The following is a 16,128-nucleotide window of genomic DNA, read 5'->3' on the forward strand; positions in this document are numbered from 1 at the left end:
CTTTTAAATCACTTACAAGCAGGGATAGCTTCACTGGCATTTTTGAGACAATATTTTAGTTTTTTATATACATACATCTATATATAAAAGAATTGGTTCATTAAGATTTTTAGCATGAAGTCAATTCTCTAGAATCATACCCATGACTGAAAAAAAGTATAAGAATATTCTCTCTTACTTTGTCAACAAACCCGATGTCTTGCACCATTCCCAGCTCCTCCGTTGTGGGTTTTGCTACAGATACAATGAATACATTGACTCCAAATTCTCTGGCCACTATGCCGGCTTCTTCTAAATCATCTGAGGGCCAACCATCTAGGAATACTACGATGATCTTGGGAATTCCTTTGCGTGCTCCGTTTTCTAGAGAGAAGAATTTCTGAGCTGTGTGCTTCAAAGCTTTCCCTAGTTTTGAAAAGAAAAAGAATATGAAGAAATATTGCAATTACATTTTAATACCAGTTTCCTAATGTCGTGGTTTAACCCGGCTGGCAACTAAGCACCACGCAGCCGCTCGCTCACTCCCCCCTCCCTCAGTGGGATGGGGGAGAGAATCGGGAAGGAAGAAAAAAGTTAGAGCCATGGGCTGAAATAAAGACAGTTTAATAAGAGAAAATAATACTAATAGTAATAATGAGAATGATAAGAGAATATACAGAATATACAAAATGAATGATGACAATGCAATTGCTCCCCACCCGCTGGCCGATGCCCAGTCCATCCTGAGCAGCGATCACTCCCCAAGCCGGGATCCGTCCCTGAGCAGCGATCACTCTCCCCGCAACCGACCAACCGACTAACCACCTGCCCCCCCCGAGCATGACGTTATATGGTATGGAATAGTTCTTTGGTCAGTTTGGGTTAGCTCTCCTAGCTGTGCTGTACTGCCAGCTTGTTATGCACCCGGCTGAACAGGAGAAGCTCAAAAAGTCCTTGAGTAGTCTGAGCACTACTTGGCAACAACTAAAAACGTCAGTGTGTTATCAACATTCTTGTAGTACTAAATCCAAAACACAGCACTGTGCTAGCTTCTATGAAGAAAATTAGCCAAAACCAGGACACTATATGAAATTGTGCTGGATTACAGGTCTAACCCTGTGTAAAAGCAAAATAGTGTCCCAGAAAATTTGATAATAATGAAGCTTCAGCAACCTATAAGTTAAAAACCAAAAAAACCTCAAAAAAAACCCCAAACCCACACCACTCCCACAAAATAAAAAACAACAGCCAAGATGTAAAGCTGAGGAAGAACCACTGATGTTTTTTTACCCACAAAGTCTAGTTTCAAACTAGGAAGTAGATATATCAGTGCCTGCCAAACCAATTGAAAGACAGAAAGCTGAGTATCTACTTACATTTAGCTTGTGAAATGCAACATATTTGGAATGCTCAGTTTCCTCATTTGGCAAACATCTCTTCACAACCACTTACTACTAATTCCAAGATTATTCTAACCCTTTCATTAGCAACTCAACAAGAATGAAATGCTAAGCCTTTTAGATATGAATTTGTCTCAAGATGTCACCCTGTTACTAGTGAAAAGTTGATTGCTGTTTAAATGCAGGAAGAGGTATTTGCACTTCTACTCTAATTAAATGTATAATAAGCAGCCCTAACTTCTGGAAATGAAATGGAAGATGTGGAAAAATGTTGAACCTAAGATGAGCATGGCATTTAAAACACTTTCTTGCCTAACTGAATCATAAGAACTTCAATGTGCATAAACATACATACGCATACTTTATATATATTAAAATAAATATGTATTTGGAAATGTAAATAAATAATTTCTATTTGCATGGAGGTATGAACTCACCTGTATTAGAATTGCCTCCTCTGAACCCTAGTTCCTTTATGGCAAACAAAACTTCTTTCGCAGCAGTGAAGTTCTTTAGATAGAATTCAATTTTTGGATGTTCACTGTGGAAATATAAACCAGAGTAATAAAGCATGCAGTTCATTTTTCATAGCGCTATGGCATTAACAAGCTAAAATACACTTTGAATAACTTTGTTCTTGGTAAAATACACTCCTCTTTACATTTTTAATTCCTAAAACAGAAGTATGATCCTCTCTAGCAATTCTCACAGTCCTTAGCAAGAGAATTATTTAGCTGGGTGGGTAAATTAAGAATAATTTGATTCCTACACTTATCAAGCAGCTTAGAACACTAGGTTGAAAATATATACAGGAAAAAATTTAGAACACGCCAGATGTTAAACTAAATGCATTTGTGTAATTGAAAATTGGCAGGTTTTCCACTATTTGTATGAGAAATACCTTGTTTTTAAAAAATTCCTGTGAAATGCAAACAGTTTCAGTTATTTAATTTGAGAAGTTTTAAGGTGTGTTAGCTACTGACTCCATTTAAGAAATCAAAGGTTTTAGCTACACTAAGTTTCCAGATTTCACTTTTGATTTATAGTAGGAAACAAATCTGTTGTGCGAAGAGTAGAAAGAAAAACTCTCGCAGGTCATTTATGCTGCTATGCATAAATGGCCTGATCCTGCATCAGAATCACTAGAATTAACCTGTGGTGCCAAGCAGAGTGGGTCTGCAGTGCTGAATCTCATGGCAGATTAACTGTTAAAATGGTACATTTTGAGATATAAAGATTATTGCTTGTAAGATTCATTTCTAATGAAGAGTTTAATGTTGAAGGTGCTGAACTGATCACTCAGTTTCTCCAGGAACTGTTCTTCACGTTATAGTATTTAAACCCAGGACAGCAAGAGTGATGCTCATTTCCCCTAGATTTTGATGTCTACAGTGGACAGACTGGATTTTTCAGGATGGAATTCATCACATCCTAAAAGAGGCATCTGAAGGTGTTCAGATGGTTTGTGCTGTGAAGGTGGTCATTCTAGTGACTACAAAAGCCAGCCTACGTCACTAAATCAGATGCAGCCATCTACTCCACAGTTGTCTAAAGGCAGGGGAGAGGAACAGACTTTAAGGATGAAAGATAGGATAGAGAAACCCTGTGTTAATCTAACAGATATTTCATCTTCTTAGAATAAGAGAGTTAAAGGCTTCTTTCTGCTTCCTTTATTCCAGAAGCAATAGCCAAAGTGGTTAAGCCTTGGAAAACTGCTAGTGCTGAGCACTAGGAAACTCAGCTGTGGCTCCAAAAAAACTTTTACCAATGTGTTGGATGTTGCAGTGGCTTTCAGACTGTTTTGCAGCCTGTGAACATACATAGAGGTATGAATAGTCTTAACATTAAAAAAAGTGACCATTTACAATTTGAAAATGTTAGCTGCAGTTACCTACAGGTTGGCAAGAGCATTTTTTTGTTTTCTACATGTAAATAGCCATTTGTGACAATTCTCTCTCTATCATCTTTAATGAGCCATCTCTCCTTTGCAGAGTGCTTTCTGCTGTTTTACTAAGATGACCTACAAAACTGTCAGTGGCAGAGGGGCTGTGAAAAGTCTGGCTGCTCTCTCTATCCAAATATCAACCATCATGGCGCAGAAGATGACCAAATTTTTCACACCTTCTCACACGGAGATAGTGTAGGACAGAGCAAACAGTACTACGGCCAGAAAGAGTTTGCTTTCTCTTGTTATTCATCTGCCACTACTGAGTTCTGCAAAATAGGGAGTGATATATCGGTTGATTTCTCTTATTAAGCACTCCATTAGATTTTGTATAGATCTGTTCTCACCTGGCTTGTACAACTCCAACATGAGGCCCTTCTGTTCCAATTCCCAACATCACAGCTACTTTTCCAACAAAGTTTTTTTGCAAATTAAATCTACGTTGGCCAATGTTGTAACTTCCATCAATGAGAAATGCAATATCAGCTTTACAGTCTGTGAACATTCAAAATAATCAGACTTACTTAACACCAAATAAACATTAGGATTTTGCTTTGTAAAAGTTAAATCTGTGGGTTCCTACCTTTGTTTCCAGCCTTTTTATCAAGTGGCTTCTTAGGTCTTTTACCTTCAGTGAAGGAAACAGCATGGATCATTTAAGAACAAGATGAACAGCCAAAAGTGAACCAGAAAAAGCTCAGACTCCAAGAAGTACATTGCAATCTATCTGCAGTAAGAACTGTCAATTGGTTTAATTATGAAACTTGCACTACTACTGGTTTGCTTCTTAGAGAATATTTTCTTTTTCAAATGGAACAGTTTAGCCTGCCTCGCTGATTACTGAAATACAGCAAGCTGGGTGGGTTGGTGTAGCTTACCATCCCAAGTGCTACCTTTTCTCAGTTAACAATCCTGCTGTACAATTTAATGGTTTGGAAGCAAACTGTGACTAGAACTGTCTATTCACAAACAAGTTCCAACTCCAGTATTTATACACCACTAACCTTCATAAAAACTGATCTAGCCTTTTATTGGCAGCATTTCTGTGGACAAATTCACGTCTAAATTTCTGCTATGTACGTCCTGACAGCACTCAGCTGTTGAGTAGTTGTGTAAGAAGGAATGCATTGTCTGTCTTCTCTGTCACTTAATAGAAATGAATATTACATGAGCTCTTTCCTTCCTTTCTGTTATTCACATTACTTTCCTAAATTCATTCAAGCTTTTCTTCATTTACATGAACACTGCTGAAGTCAGAATCAGTCTCCTCGACTACAAATGATTCCTCTTTTTGCTGATGAAAGATATACCGCAAAACCAGATATTGTATGTATTTTCGTCTTTAAAAATAAGCTAATCCTATGAAAACACAGCATTTTAGTCAGGGATTCACGCATTGTAGCACATCTTATCACAAGCCGCTTCCCTTGTTGCAGAGATCTCATACCTGTAGAAGGACGCGCTGTTGATACTGATCGCCCAACTGCTTCAAGCACTGTGTTCTTGATACCTGTTCAAATTGGAAGAATAAATTTACTGTATTTCAATGTATTTAGATGAAATTACAAGTGCTTGAAGAGTGCTATATTTCCAATAATGTTTCATCATCTGCCATTAGCTACTCTTGGAGTAGGACACAGGCCTAGGCAACCTTTGGTGCAATCCAGCATTGCACTCGTCGTTTTACAGATAATAAACGTCTCCTTTGAGCATATGAAACAACAGCAGCTGATTACTAATTACAGCGTATCTAATTGATGAGACTTTTTGAACTATAGCAGACATTATTTCTAGCAGATACATTCAGGGCTTGATCTGGAGAGGTGGATTTCACTTACAACCAAAAGCACCTGTAATTCCAAGTTCTTAGCTATTCATTAGCAAAGGACTCTGCTCAAGAATTACTAGTATCTTAGAGACAGCAGGTTGAATTTTAGCTATGTAAACAGTAAGAATGCATTAGAGAGATTTGTGTCCCAAACTTGGAAAGAATATACCACTTTAATGTTTTTGAAACCACAACATATATCACCAGCAGGCTTCTTTATATGTTTTTATGAGGGTGGTTTAACCTCACCCAAGGGGCAGGGCATGATAACTGGTTTGCAATCAGGCACAGCATCTCAACTATGTGGACAAAAACTTCTGAAAAACCCACTATGTCACATTGTAGATTAATGACCACATCACATCTAAGTTGACATTATTCCTGGTTTTGGGGGGTCAGTGTTCCATTTGCAGGGAACACTGCACAAGCTCTTTGAAGGGCCTGACAAGTGCTACTGCCTGCATAAAGGCAGGCAGGAGGAGAGAAGGGATAAAACTCTATGGCTGGAAGCAGATGGAGGACAGGACTGCAACAGCAGGATCAAAGCACTGACTTACTTAAATAGCTTAAACTGTCAACTGCCTGCTTCCATGTCATTATATTGTAAACAACTGTGATCCATTTTATGTATCGGCTTCTGCTACAGACTTGCTAGTCTAGCTGGAAGAGCATTTTAAGGAAATTGTGGAAAAATGAAAGTAAAATGAGTTAGAAGTGAAAAGTTTTCTTACTACACTTCAGATAGCAATCATGTTTGTTTACGCATACAGGAGCATTGAAGCGGTTTCCTAGATGTCTGTTAATGTTTCAGATATAGTTTGCAAAATAATAAGTGTGATCCACCTACGAGTCACTGAGAAAGACGAAGCCCATCTAGTGAGCACCTGAGACTGGATCCCATTGGCATTTACAGCAGGGTAGTTTTCCTGTCCTGGGAGAGTCTGTACCCTTACAGCTCCTCCTGCATTGGTGATCACTCCCCTGAGGTACAAAAAGAGTTGCTGTAAATCAGACATTTTAATCACAAGAAAATGCAATACAATTATACCATCATTAGTACATTGAACACTAGCCTCCTGAGAAAGATGCAGGCAGCTCTGTTCAGGCTAAAACAAGATATAAATTGCTGAAAAGACTTTTAAAAGAAACTATTCCGCAGAGCACCACACAAACTTAGAAAAAAAAAAAAAAGGTCAGGAAATTCTAAAATTCTAGCAGTGTTCAGACTGACACAGAAGAGTGATGTTTCAATGACCTATCAATTTCTAAAGGAAAGAGCTCCAGCAAAACGTATTTGAGCTCATTATGCCTCATGAATATTTGTGACTGAAACAAAATTCAGAATACTTAACTAAAAAATGACCAAAGCTAGGAAAATTGGGAAGAAAAATTGGTGTTTATAGTGGTAATGGATATGTTGGAGATCTTGTTATGCAACTACAGACTGAAGTCAGAAATGATAGACATTATTGATAGCAGCCATCAGATTACTGATAGTTATAAGAACAGAGCCTAAAAATTATTTATTATCATTATTATTATTATTATTATTATTCAGCTGTAGTAAACATTAAATGTGAAATCTGAAATGAATGAAATAAATAAATGCAAGTTACTAACTCAATCCATGTAAGATTCCAGATTGCTTTCAGTCTGGACTTGGAAATAGCATATCAAGAGTAGATGCAATTCAACTGTGTAATTTTCACTGACAGAGAGGTAGAGTAACATACCAAATTGCAGCTACAGAATTTGGAATACTTAGGTAATAGTTAACAAATCATAGCTATCTTCATTAGTTTAAGCATACTGCAATGCATCTTTAATATACAGGTTATAATGGATTAATGAAAAAAAAAATCAGAACAAATACCAAGTAGCTTGCTGATTAAAATATCTTATAAAGTCATATTCAGTATTATGAGACTATTATAGTCCTTAATGCCTTGCTAGAAGGGTCAGCACAGAAACATAGAAGCGACAAGAAAACTTACAGCAAAATCTATAGAGGAAGTTTTCCAAACTGAGAAGAGATTTGAATGTAAAACACCCAGTCCCTAGACAAGTTTTTAGAGGTCATAGTCTAGTTCTTAGAGAAGGACACTGTCATTTTCCCTGTTGTGTTTCATTTCATGATTCAACAGACAGGTTTTGAGATTGCCTACCAGGTCTGTCCTGCCATCTGAGACAAATAAAGGAATAGCTAGGTTGAAAAGCTTGCTGATGCTTATGGGCTGAGGATCATGTGAATACCCAGCAGCACAACAGATTTATGCATTTAGGAAACTTGAGGGTTAAGAGCAGCCCAGAGAGAACTTCACTGTTTTTGCAGGAAGAGAGGCTGTTGTGGTTGGTTGTACTTGGATACCTCTAGTGACAAGAATAGGCACCAGAACTCTTCAAATCTCTTTTTATGTGCTACTGAAAGAACGGTTATTATTTTTAGAGGCCAAAATCAACGTTGAGCTTCTCTACAAGGGAGTCAAAGCTTGATGCTTTGTAGTACTTGGGCCTGTACAGTACTGTGGGAGACAAATAAGCATTTCAAATCTATTTAAACACAGCAATGTGCGCCTTTGTGTTTATTTTTCTTATCTGTTTGGCTTCTTGCTTGAAAAGAGACACCAGTCTAATCTTATTTAAAACATTGTGAAGATAGAATAATCATGACCAGAGTTTAGAAAATCTTGCATATATTTCTGCTAATATGAGCTCTGTGTATCTGTGGCAAAGGCAGCTTCCACACAAATCTCCTTGTGGGCTGCTGTTAAAATACATTTCTCACTTGTAGATATGATTTGAATTTCTAAATTGAACTGTGGTTATATATATATTTAATTTTTGTAGCTTAGAAGATTATGATAGTAGTTTTAAAATATTTTTCAAAATATTTTCTCATCCAGGCATACTATATACAGTATATAGGCAGAGCAGCTTTAGTAAGGTTACCCTGAATGACTTTAAAATCAGATTGTAAAGTTGGCAAATACAAACAGCACTTTACAGTTCTTTTAAAAAGAGTGAGAGAAAAATCAGACCAGAGCCTCTAACTGTTGTTTTTAAAGGACAGGAAAATTCAGTAAGTCAAAATTATCTTTGGGAAAAATAAAACATTAAAGTATTTAGAATGTTTCAGTCTAATTAGAACATAATTTTCTTCTTCAGTACCTGGTTCTCTTTGGCATTCAAGTCTTCGCTAGCATGTCAGTCTTATCCAATAAGGAAATACATGTCAGAAATAGACTATATTGTGTTTAATTGGAACAGTTCCTATTTTAAGTTTATATTTGCAGTTTTAGTGAAGCTACTTTGGGCTTGCATCAGCATACCTGATCTATGGCCAATTTAGCTCCCAAGAAGAGCTTACTATCTCTTCCCCCTTCCTTTGTTGTGGACTTGTAACTTTGAGTGCTGGCTGAATTAAACTCAAGAACACACTCATACTGAAAGCTCAGCTTAAGAAGTATTCCCAGAAGCAGTGATTTCAGCTTACTTTAGTCACATTTTTGTCTGTATGGTTCCATTTTGTCTATTAGTCTTTTCATTTTGATTGTCATGGAATCATTTGGGGCAGGGGGGAATCTAGATAGTCTCCCTTGAATGTGGAAGCTTTCCACTGAAACCAGAATAGGTTTATTTGCTCCTTATCTATTTATTGAAAACATTTGATTCTGTATTTCATCGCAAGTCAAAACAGTAGACTGCCTTCTGAAGATACACTGTTTCCATATAACAGCTCTGCTACTTCTAATGCAAATGGGGGCTAATATTAGATGTGAATATAACATGAACTGTATCTTTATGAAAGTCATTCCTCTTTTCTTGCCATTTTGTTCTGTAGGTAAATTAACAACTGTTTAAGCCTTCTTTTGCAATCTCTTTAGTTTTACTTGGGATGTTTCTTCCAGCAAGTTTACTCAAAGTACATGCTCATATATGCTGAAGTGGAATAAACCATATTGTCAGTCTGCCTTTGTTTTCTGAATCAGACTGGCAAATTTCTTTCCACAATCATTTATGATTGACTTTAAAAGTGAGATTCATCCTGTGTAGGTCCACAGTGGTATTTAAACAGTGAAGAAGTACCTATGCATTTCCTCAGAACGTTTCATGTCATTACAGTCTGCTTTGATTTTCACCAGCCTTCTCTGCACCTGTGTGACTGACTTGCATGCCATGGCTGTTTTGATTAAACTGGAACTCTGCTGATTTTTCTGGAACAGCTTTCACTTCTTTACTCACTATGTTTCGTGCTACTGCCAGAGCTGCTTGACAGCAACTTTGTATAAAAGCTGTCAGTCTGTTCTCTTGCCTAGCTTCACTGTTAATAACAGATCATAATTTATACCTAAATGGTATTTTTCATTCAAAAAGGCACACAAATTAAATAGAAAAGCAGATACATGAGGAAGTAATCCAGTACCTCACTGCACAGTAGCTCATGGAAGAAAGTATACTGGCCAAGAGCAGCAGAAGATATGGAAAGGTCTTATAAAATACAGGAATTTCAACTGAAACATACTTAAAAATCTGAATTGAGGTAAATGAGCAGATGAGACTGAAACTTTTTAGAGCCTCATGCACCTCCTCAAAGTAAAGTGCAACAACTGTTTACCTGCACTCTCAGAGAAAGAGATGCAGGACTGGCTTGCCTTTGCTGAATTTTGAATGTATTTTTCAAGGAGCCTGCACATCAAAATTGATGCCTAGACCACATAGAGACTCTTCCAGCCATGGGAGATGACCCTTACAGATTAACTGCAGATCTTAGCAGTTGAAAGCTGAAATGCCATTTCCTGTTAAACACAAGAGGAAATACAAGATTTTCACCTGGTGGGAAAAAAAAAACCCAACTTTTTCCTCTGGATAAATTTTTCATTGTTTCTTAGAATTTGTAAGAGTGGTGACAGATTTGGCCAATGGAGAGAGCACTTTCTGCAGCATGCTTATAAGCTATTGCCTTGTTTTAAAATGTTGGGAGATGAAGCCAAGTAGCTATTCCCTTAAACTGGCTTAGTTCTAAGTGTAAGGTAAGGATCAGCTAGATAAAGTTGTCTAAACATAATAAAACATTATCAGTGAAAGAGACAAACATTGTTTTTTTTCCCTTGAGGTATAATAGTGTTAAAGAGTGAAGAGAAATAGATTGGAACATATTCTAGGTGTTCTATGCCAAGGAAAGGTCCCAAGCCCAAGGGCAGCAGCACTGCTGCTGAAGTACATATTGAGCTAAATTAGCCTTGCGGTTGAGGAAAAATGTTTGCTCAGAAACTCACACGGTATGTTTTTATGCTAATCATTATGCTCATCATATACGTCTATAGATAGGCTATCTGCTTTTCAGCAGAAGGGAGACAGTAGAAAGACGAAGGCCTGCCCTCCTACCCAAAAGCATAATTTTGACCCGAGAGTTCCTGTTCCTATTGCTAACAGAGCGCTGGCTGTTGATAGCAGCCAATTTTCATCCCTGGATGAAAATTGTTATCTTCAGGGACTTTGGAAAAGACAGTGAATTCCCATCTTTCCTTCCTACTATCAGCAACTTCATCAAACTCCTTCCACATCATCTGCCTTTCTCCATGGCTCCAAGGAGCATCCCCCCCTTCGCCAAACTGCAGTCTCCTACTGCTGCCCAATTGCCTTCAGTCACCGATACGGAACTGCTCAAGGTCTCACGCCAGCATCTGCTGACCCCCTATGTTGTGCTCCTTCTGTCTCCCCTGCACTCCTGTTGCTTTTGGCAGGAAAGAAGGCTCAGCAGCACAAGCAGGCACTATACCAAAGTTTCCCAGGGGATCTACAGCTGCTCAGAAATCCCTCTGGCCAGACAGCCTTTTTGTCAATATTCTCTCAGCAAATGCTGCAGCAGCTCAGGGGCCATCATCTGTGTTGGTGGTCACTTTGTGGCCAGCTTGGTAACACCATGATATGCTTTTGTTACACTTGAGTTCCAGGCCCCCAATGTTTAATTAGAAATGGTTCCACCCTGTGACCAATTAGGAAGGTTAAGAAAAATTTTACATGCCTATTTAGCATCTAAACACTGGGCTAGGTCTCCATTTAGTGGAACTGGCACTAGAACAGAACTGCACAAGCTGAGAACCTAGTCCTTCATTTGACCTTCTGATTATTAATCCAATTAATCACTCAGTGGTAGATTTAAATCAGTTCTTCATGCCTACATAGTGCCAGCCTGGTAGGAGGTTCTCCATTCTTCCCCTGATAAATAAACCTTTTATTCTTCTGCCCAGAAAAAGAACAATATTAAATAAATATTCTGTTCCCTGAGAGTAATTGCACATAAAATAAGGAAAGAAAAAGCCAAATGTAACAAAGTAAAACAGGCAGAAAGCTTATTCATCCGTAGTATACCGAATTATTCAGAGCTGAATTCTGCTAAATTCTTTACATGCATTATATAGTATTTTCTTGTGCCTGGCAGTAATGGAACTACTCATAGAAATCAGCATTATTTGGTTTATGTAAAATTAAGGAATCAGGCCTCAGTTTGGACCTGGCACACAAACTGGAGTGTATGTGGAGGGGGGAATTGACCCACACTCACACAAGAATTTTCAGTTTAAAAAAAATAAGCAAGCACTGCTCCCAAGACTGACACTTCCTGAAATGGTGGATAGCTGTCTGATGGTGCTTTCTGTAAGATAATAGCAAGAGTCATTGTAGTGGCACAGGCCTGGTACTCAACAGTACTTAAGGTATCGAGCTATGTTGCACTCACCATGCAATGTAATGTAGGACATGCCTAGTTTTAAACTAGATGTGGTTGTTTCAGTTATTTGGAAGAAATTTACAAGATGTTCAAAGCATGTATTTAGTTACATCATGGTAACAGCAAATTATAGTGATTACCTGTTAGCAATATCTCATTGCTGTCAAAGTAATTCCAAGATCATTTACCCATTGCAACACAGTGACAAGGAGCAAGTATTTTGCATGTTCCTGTTGGATTTTGCAGCCTGCACTAAAGTTTGTTGAGACCTAAACAGCTATCGCCTCTCCTCCATTCATCAATCCTTTTTTACCAGGACTAGTATTTTTTGCTGCAACTGTTAGCAGCCATATCGACAAAACATTCTCATGTAGCAAATTCTCGTCTGAGTATGAAAGCCCCCAACTTAAAGGAAGTCTTCAAAAACCAGCTGTTCTCCTAAACAGGATATTTACACCTATATTCAGCTTTTTCAAAATTCTTTACTACAGTCTATCAAATTCAGAAGACTTGAACACTGTTAATTTACATCCTTACTGGAAGGCACAGATTAGAAGGGTGACGATATTTTAATCCCTTCATTGCTGTTAGAGCCCTCATTGTTCCTGCAGTGTCTGTGGAAACCAATGAGTAGATGCAGCTTTTACAAACAGGGTGCACATTTCATAAATAGTATCATTTATAGACACTTACTATGGAAAAATATGGATTTTTCTATACTCCTGTGCTTCTGGGATGGAGAACAATACTACACATAGTTTATAAGGTACAGACTTCAGTGAAGAGCTAAGTGATGTATAAATGCCTGTGTTTTATTATCTAGGAGAAGACTATGCAAATCTTGAAAAGAAGTTTGTGTCTTCCATTTCTTGTACCTCCTCCTTTTACAAAAGTTATTCCCCAGTTGAGACAGAACCAAGCTCCAACAGCTTTCTTGGTGGGACTTCTCTAACTGTGAGTCACCACTGGCATGGGAGGCTCAAGACCACTGCCTAGTTCAACTGGTTAGGAACTTCTGTGACTTTTCAAAACACTCAAGTCTTCAATCCCTTTGTAAAAAGCGTCTTGATAGCAAGAGCTTTTTTTCTGCTTTAAGTAAAGACAACTTTGGCAACTAGTAAAGAAAAGGAATGTTAAAATAAATGGCTACATCACCAAGTACAAACATTGTCATAGAAAAAAAGACAATGGGAAGAAGTCTCAGTTTTCCTGTATAACCTTTTTTTTTTAAAAAAAAAAAAACAACAAAAAACACAAAACCAAAAACCCCAGACATTTGATCCAGACATTCTTTCACAAACTTTTTGTAGATGCCTAAACTAGGAAAAGCAAAGAACTGAAGTTTAACTTTTTTATACACTCATGAAGACACTTAAAGCACACTAAATGGAAGCATTAATTCTTTTACAGAAGGATTGAAAGGAAGCCTGTTCTAGCAATAACACACACGGAGACATGTACTTACCTTTGAAACCAACTCTTAAGCTTTAAAAACAAATACAGACCCCCACGATACCCGACTAATTTATACTACATGCATGATGAAGTCTTACTTTTAAATATATTCACAATATTTAATTATAGAATTCTCATAAATTAGGAAAAATTTGGGCAGGATGACCTAGTCTGTACTTTTGCTTCAAGATGGGATCAGTTATAGTTATCTAGTTATTCTAGCCAGATGGATGTCTATCTGGTTTTGGAAACTGCACTGTCTATTGCAGTTCCTATAACATCCCAGGCCACCTAGTCTCTGTCCTTATTGTTAGGCTTTTCTTCATGCTAGTCCAAATTTCTGTTGCCAAAATGTCAGTTCTATCTTAAGAGTCATAGCACCTACAAAGTGGTAGGAAGCGTATTGCAAAAGGTCTAAGTGAACATGTATCTTGTTGTTCAGCCAGTTAATAGGGGAAGCTAAAAATCCTTCTTTAACAACCAAAAGCTTTCTCAAAGTATTAAAATCAAAGTCTGAAACTCCCTGTAGACTGACAGTCAGGAATCACTCTGGCTTCCACAGGCATCTGAAATTGATATCTTGTTGTCTCCAGCTGGTTTTGTCCAAAATGTCTCTATTAAAAATTGATCCAAGAGACAATTTACCTTGCAATAATTAAATTTTTGTTCTTCCTCAAAAAAACCCAAGCCAAAAAACCATAAAAAACCCCACAAAACACCACCAACCCCCAGATAACCTTAATAGGATATCTGCCAGCCTGTTTGCCTTCCCCATTGGAATAATTATTGCTTTTCTAGTGATGTCTATTTAACATGGGTTATCTGGATATTTTTCTTAGCCATTAGTTTCCTGTTTGATAGAGAAGTGAATTCAGCTAGATACTGGTCTAATTAAGAGATCATTAAATAGACTAACGCCCAGCAGCTGTCAGAAGAGAACAGCTGTAACAAAAAAACATAACACTGATTAAAAGTAATAGCCTATGAACCACTTTCAGCCAAATCACGCGTATGTCTGTTTGCATAGGAGCTTAAAACTGATTTCAACAATTTCAGAAGAAAATGTCATGTAAGTGAAAGTCAGAAAGTGAATCTGCTTTTATTCTCCAATTAGTTACTATTTACCCTGTCTACCAGTGACACATAAGTAATCTTACAGTGAAAGTCCACCTGCTGCTGTGCCATTTCAGAGAACGTTAATAAAGTGGTTTTCAGAAACACTTAAACACAACTTGGATAACTTGCAAGCCACCCAGCCATTCTTTTCTTGTTCTCTCTTCTCTTAATGCTGTTCCTATTGAGCTAATATAACTCAAAAAGTCCAGAAAGATCTTTATTATGATGGCATCAAAATGTTAAGGTTTAAAAGCATGGCAAGACTATATAGACTTGCTTAACACATTGATTAGCAATCATCTGACTTACCTGTGTATGGCAGCTCCACAGATACTGGAAAGAGAGGCATAAACTCCATCCCCAAAGACATAAAATTGCCACAGAGGACAGTTTGCTGGGCAAAGGACATCTTCTGTCTCCTTTCTAAGGTCAAGTCCTCTTGTAAAGCACGTGATAGCAGTGGAAGCTAAAGAAAAAAAGAAGAACTTGTGATCTGAAAATCTTAAGGTTTTGTTTTGTGTTTTTCGTTTGTTTTGGTTTTTTATAATTTCTCCACAGTTTCCAAGCTTAAAGCAATGTTTGAATTTGAAATTAGGTACAGTGTCTCATCTTATGCTCTGGTATGTCTGTAAAGACATCTTTGGAGCTTACAAATGTACAGTTATGATAAAGAACACACTTTTAAATTACTTATGGGAAAGAAGTGACAGAAAAAGGTAGAAAGGGTAAAAAAAAAGCAAACACTAAACCAATATTAAAATAATACCTAAAGAATATTATGGGAGGAAAAGCAATTCACATCTGTAAGTTTACTGCAGAGACAAAAGGGCAAGGGGAAGGCCTCCTTGCACTGGCAAAACCCAGGAGTAGGCAACACTCTCCAAAGGAGAAATTAAATGATTCTGACATGCCCACAGTAAACTCCAGCCACAAGATATCTATTAATCTCTCCAGTGGCAGGTCGACAGCAACGTTTCCCTTAGGCAATAAAGCCCACTCAGGGCAGTGTAAAAAGAAAAGGAACACCCATCTCCTTGCTCTAGTAATATAGGAACATCTACAACATTCATATCAATTCATTACAATGAAGTTTACATCATGATCATTGTGCAAACGGACCGTCAGATTCACCCAGTGAGACAGAACTTATTTATTCAGCTGAGGCACATGCACTTTTCACACAGAACTCTGCCTTTTTTTTTTTTTCTTAAAAGTTGCTCCTCAGATTATCATCATTAAGCTTTCACTGTGCTTGCATGTGTGCAATGTAGGTATCCAGACACAGATTTACAGCAGTCACCAGTATATAATTTTGCTTAGCAAATTGATGCTTTTTCTTTTGAAAACTTAGAGGTCATTATCTTGGGTACTTAACTACCATCCTTCTGCTACACAGGACAGCACATTCAGCTGGTCTGATAGCACAGCGAATTAGAGCTTTGGCTTCGATCGACATCAATTCGGCATCATAAGTACCATGACTGGATATTTATTCTGAAATTCCTAAGAGGACATCTTGCCCTTGCTGAGCACTAGAATGTGCAAGAACCTTTTCTATATGGGCTCGGATTCTTACTTTTTCACAATATTAAGATTGGAGCTGACAGAGGCTGGCCAATGTATCTGTGCATACAATGCACTACATCCCAAGGAGAGTATGTTTCAGGGATCAGGG

At 37.7% G+C, this 16,128-nt stretch overlaps 1 protein-coding gene across 1 annotated transcript in view; it reads right to left on the reverse strand.

Annotated features, from left to right (window-relative positions):
• Positions 1 to 16,128, reverse strand: part of COCH (cochlin) — a 22,632-nt gene that overhangs the window by 2,607 nt on the left and 3,897 nt on the right. The window contains exons 2-8 of the mRNA XM_009646630.2: positions 14,763 to 14,919; positions 6,000 to 6,133; positions 4,772 to 4,834; positions 3,908 to 3,952; positions 3,672 to 3,819; positions 1,817 to 1,920; positions 179 to 405 (exon numbers count right to left, since the gene is read on the reverse strand). Coding sequence (XP_009644925.1) covers positions 179 to 405; positions 1,817 to 1,920; positions 3,672 to 3,819; positions 3,908 to 3,952; positions 4,772 to 4,834; positions 6,000 to 6,133; positions 14,763 to 14,919 — 878 coding nt within the window. The remainder of the gene's footprint in view (positions 1 to 178; positions 406 to 1,816; positions 1,921 to 3,671; positions 3,820 to 3,907; positions 3,953 to 4,771; positions 4,835 to 5,999; positions 6,134 to 14,762; positions 14,920 to 16,128) is intronic.

Source organism: Egretta garzetta, unplaced genomic scaffold, assembly GCF_000687185.1.
Source record: "Egretta garzetta isolate BGI_Z169 unplaced genomic scaffold, ASM68718v1 scaffold79, whole genome shotgun sequence".
Classification (NCBI taxonomy): Eukaryota; Metazoa; Chordata; class Aves; order Pelecaniformes; family Ardeidae; genus Egretta; species Egretta garzetta.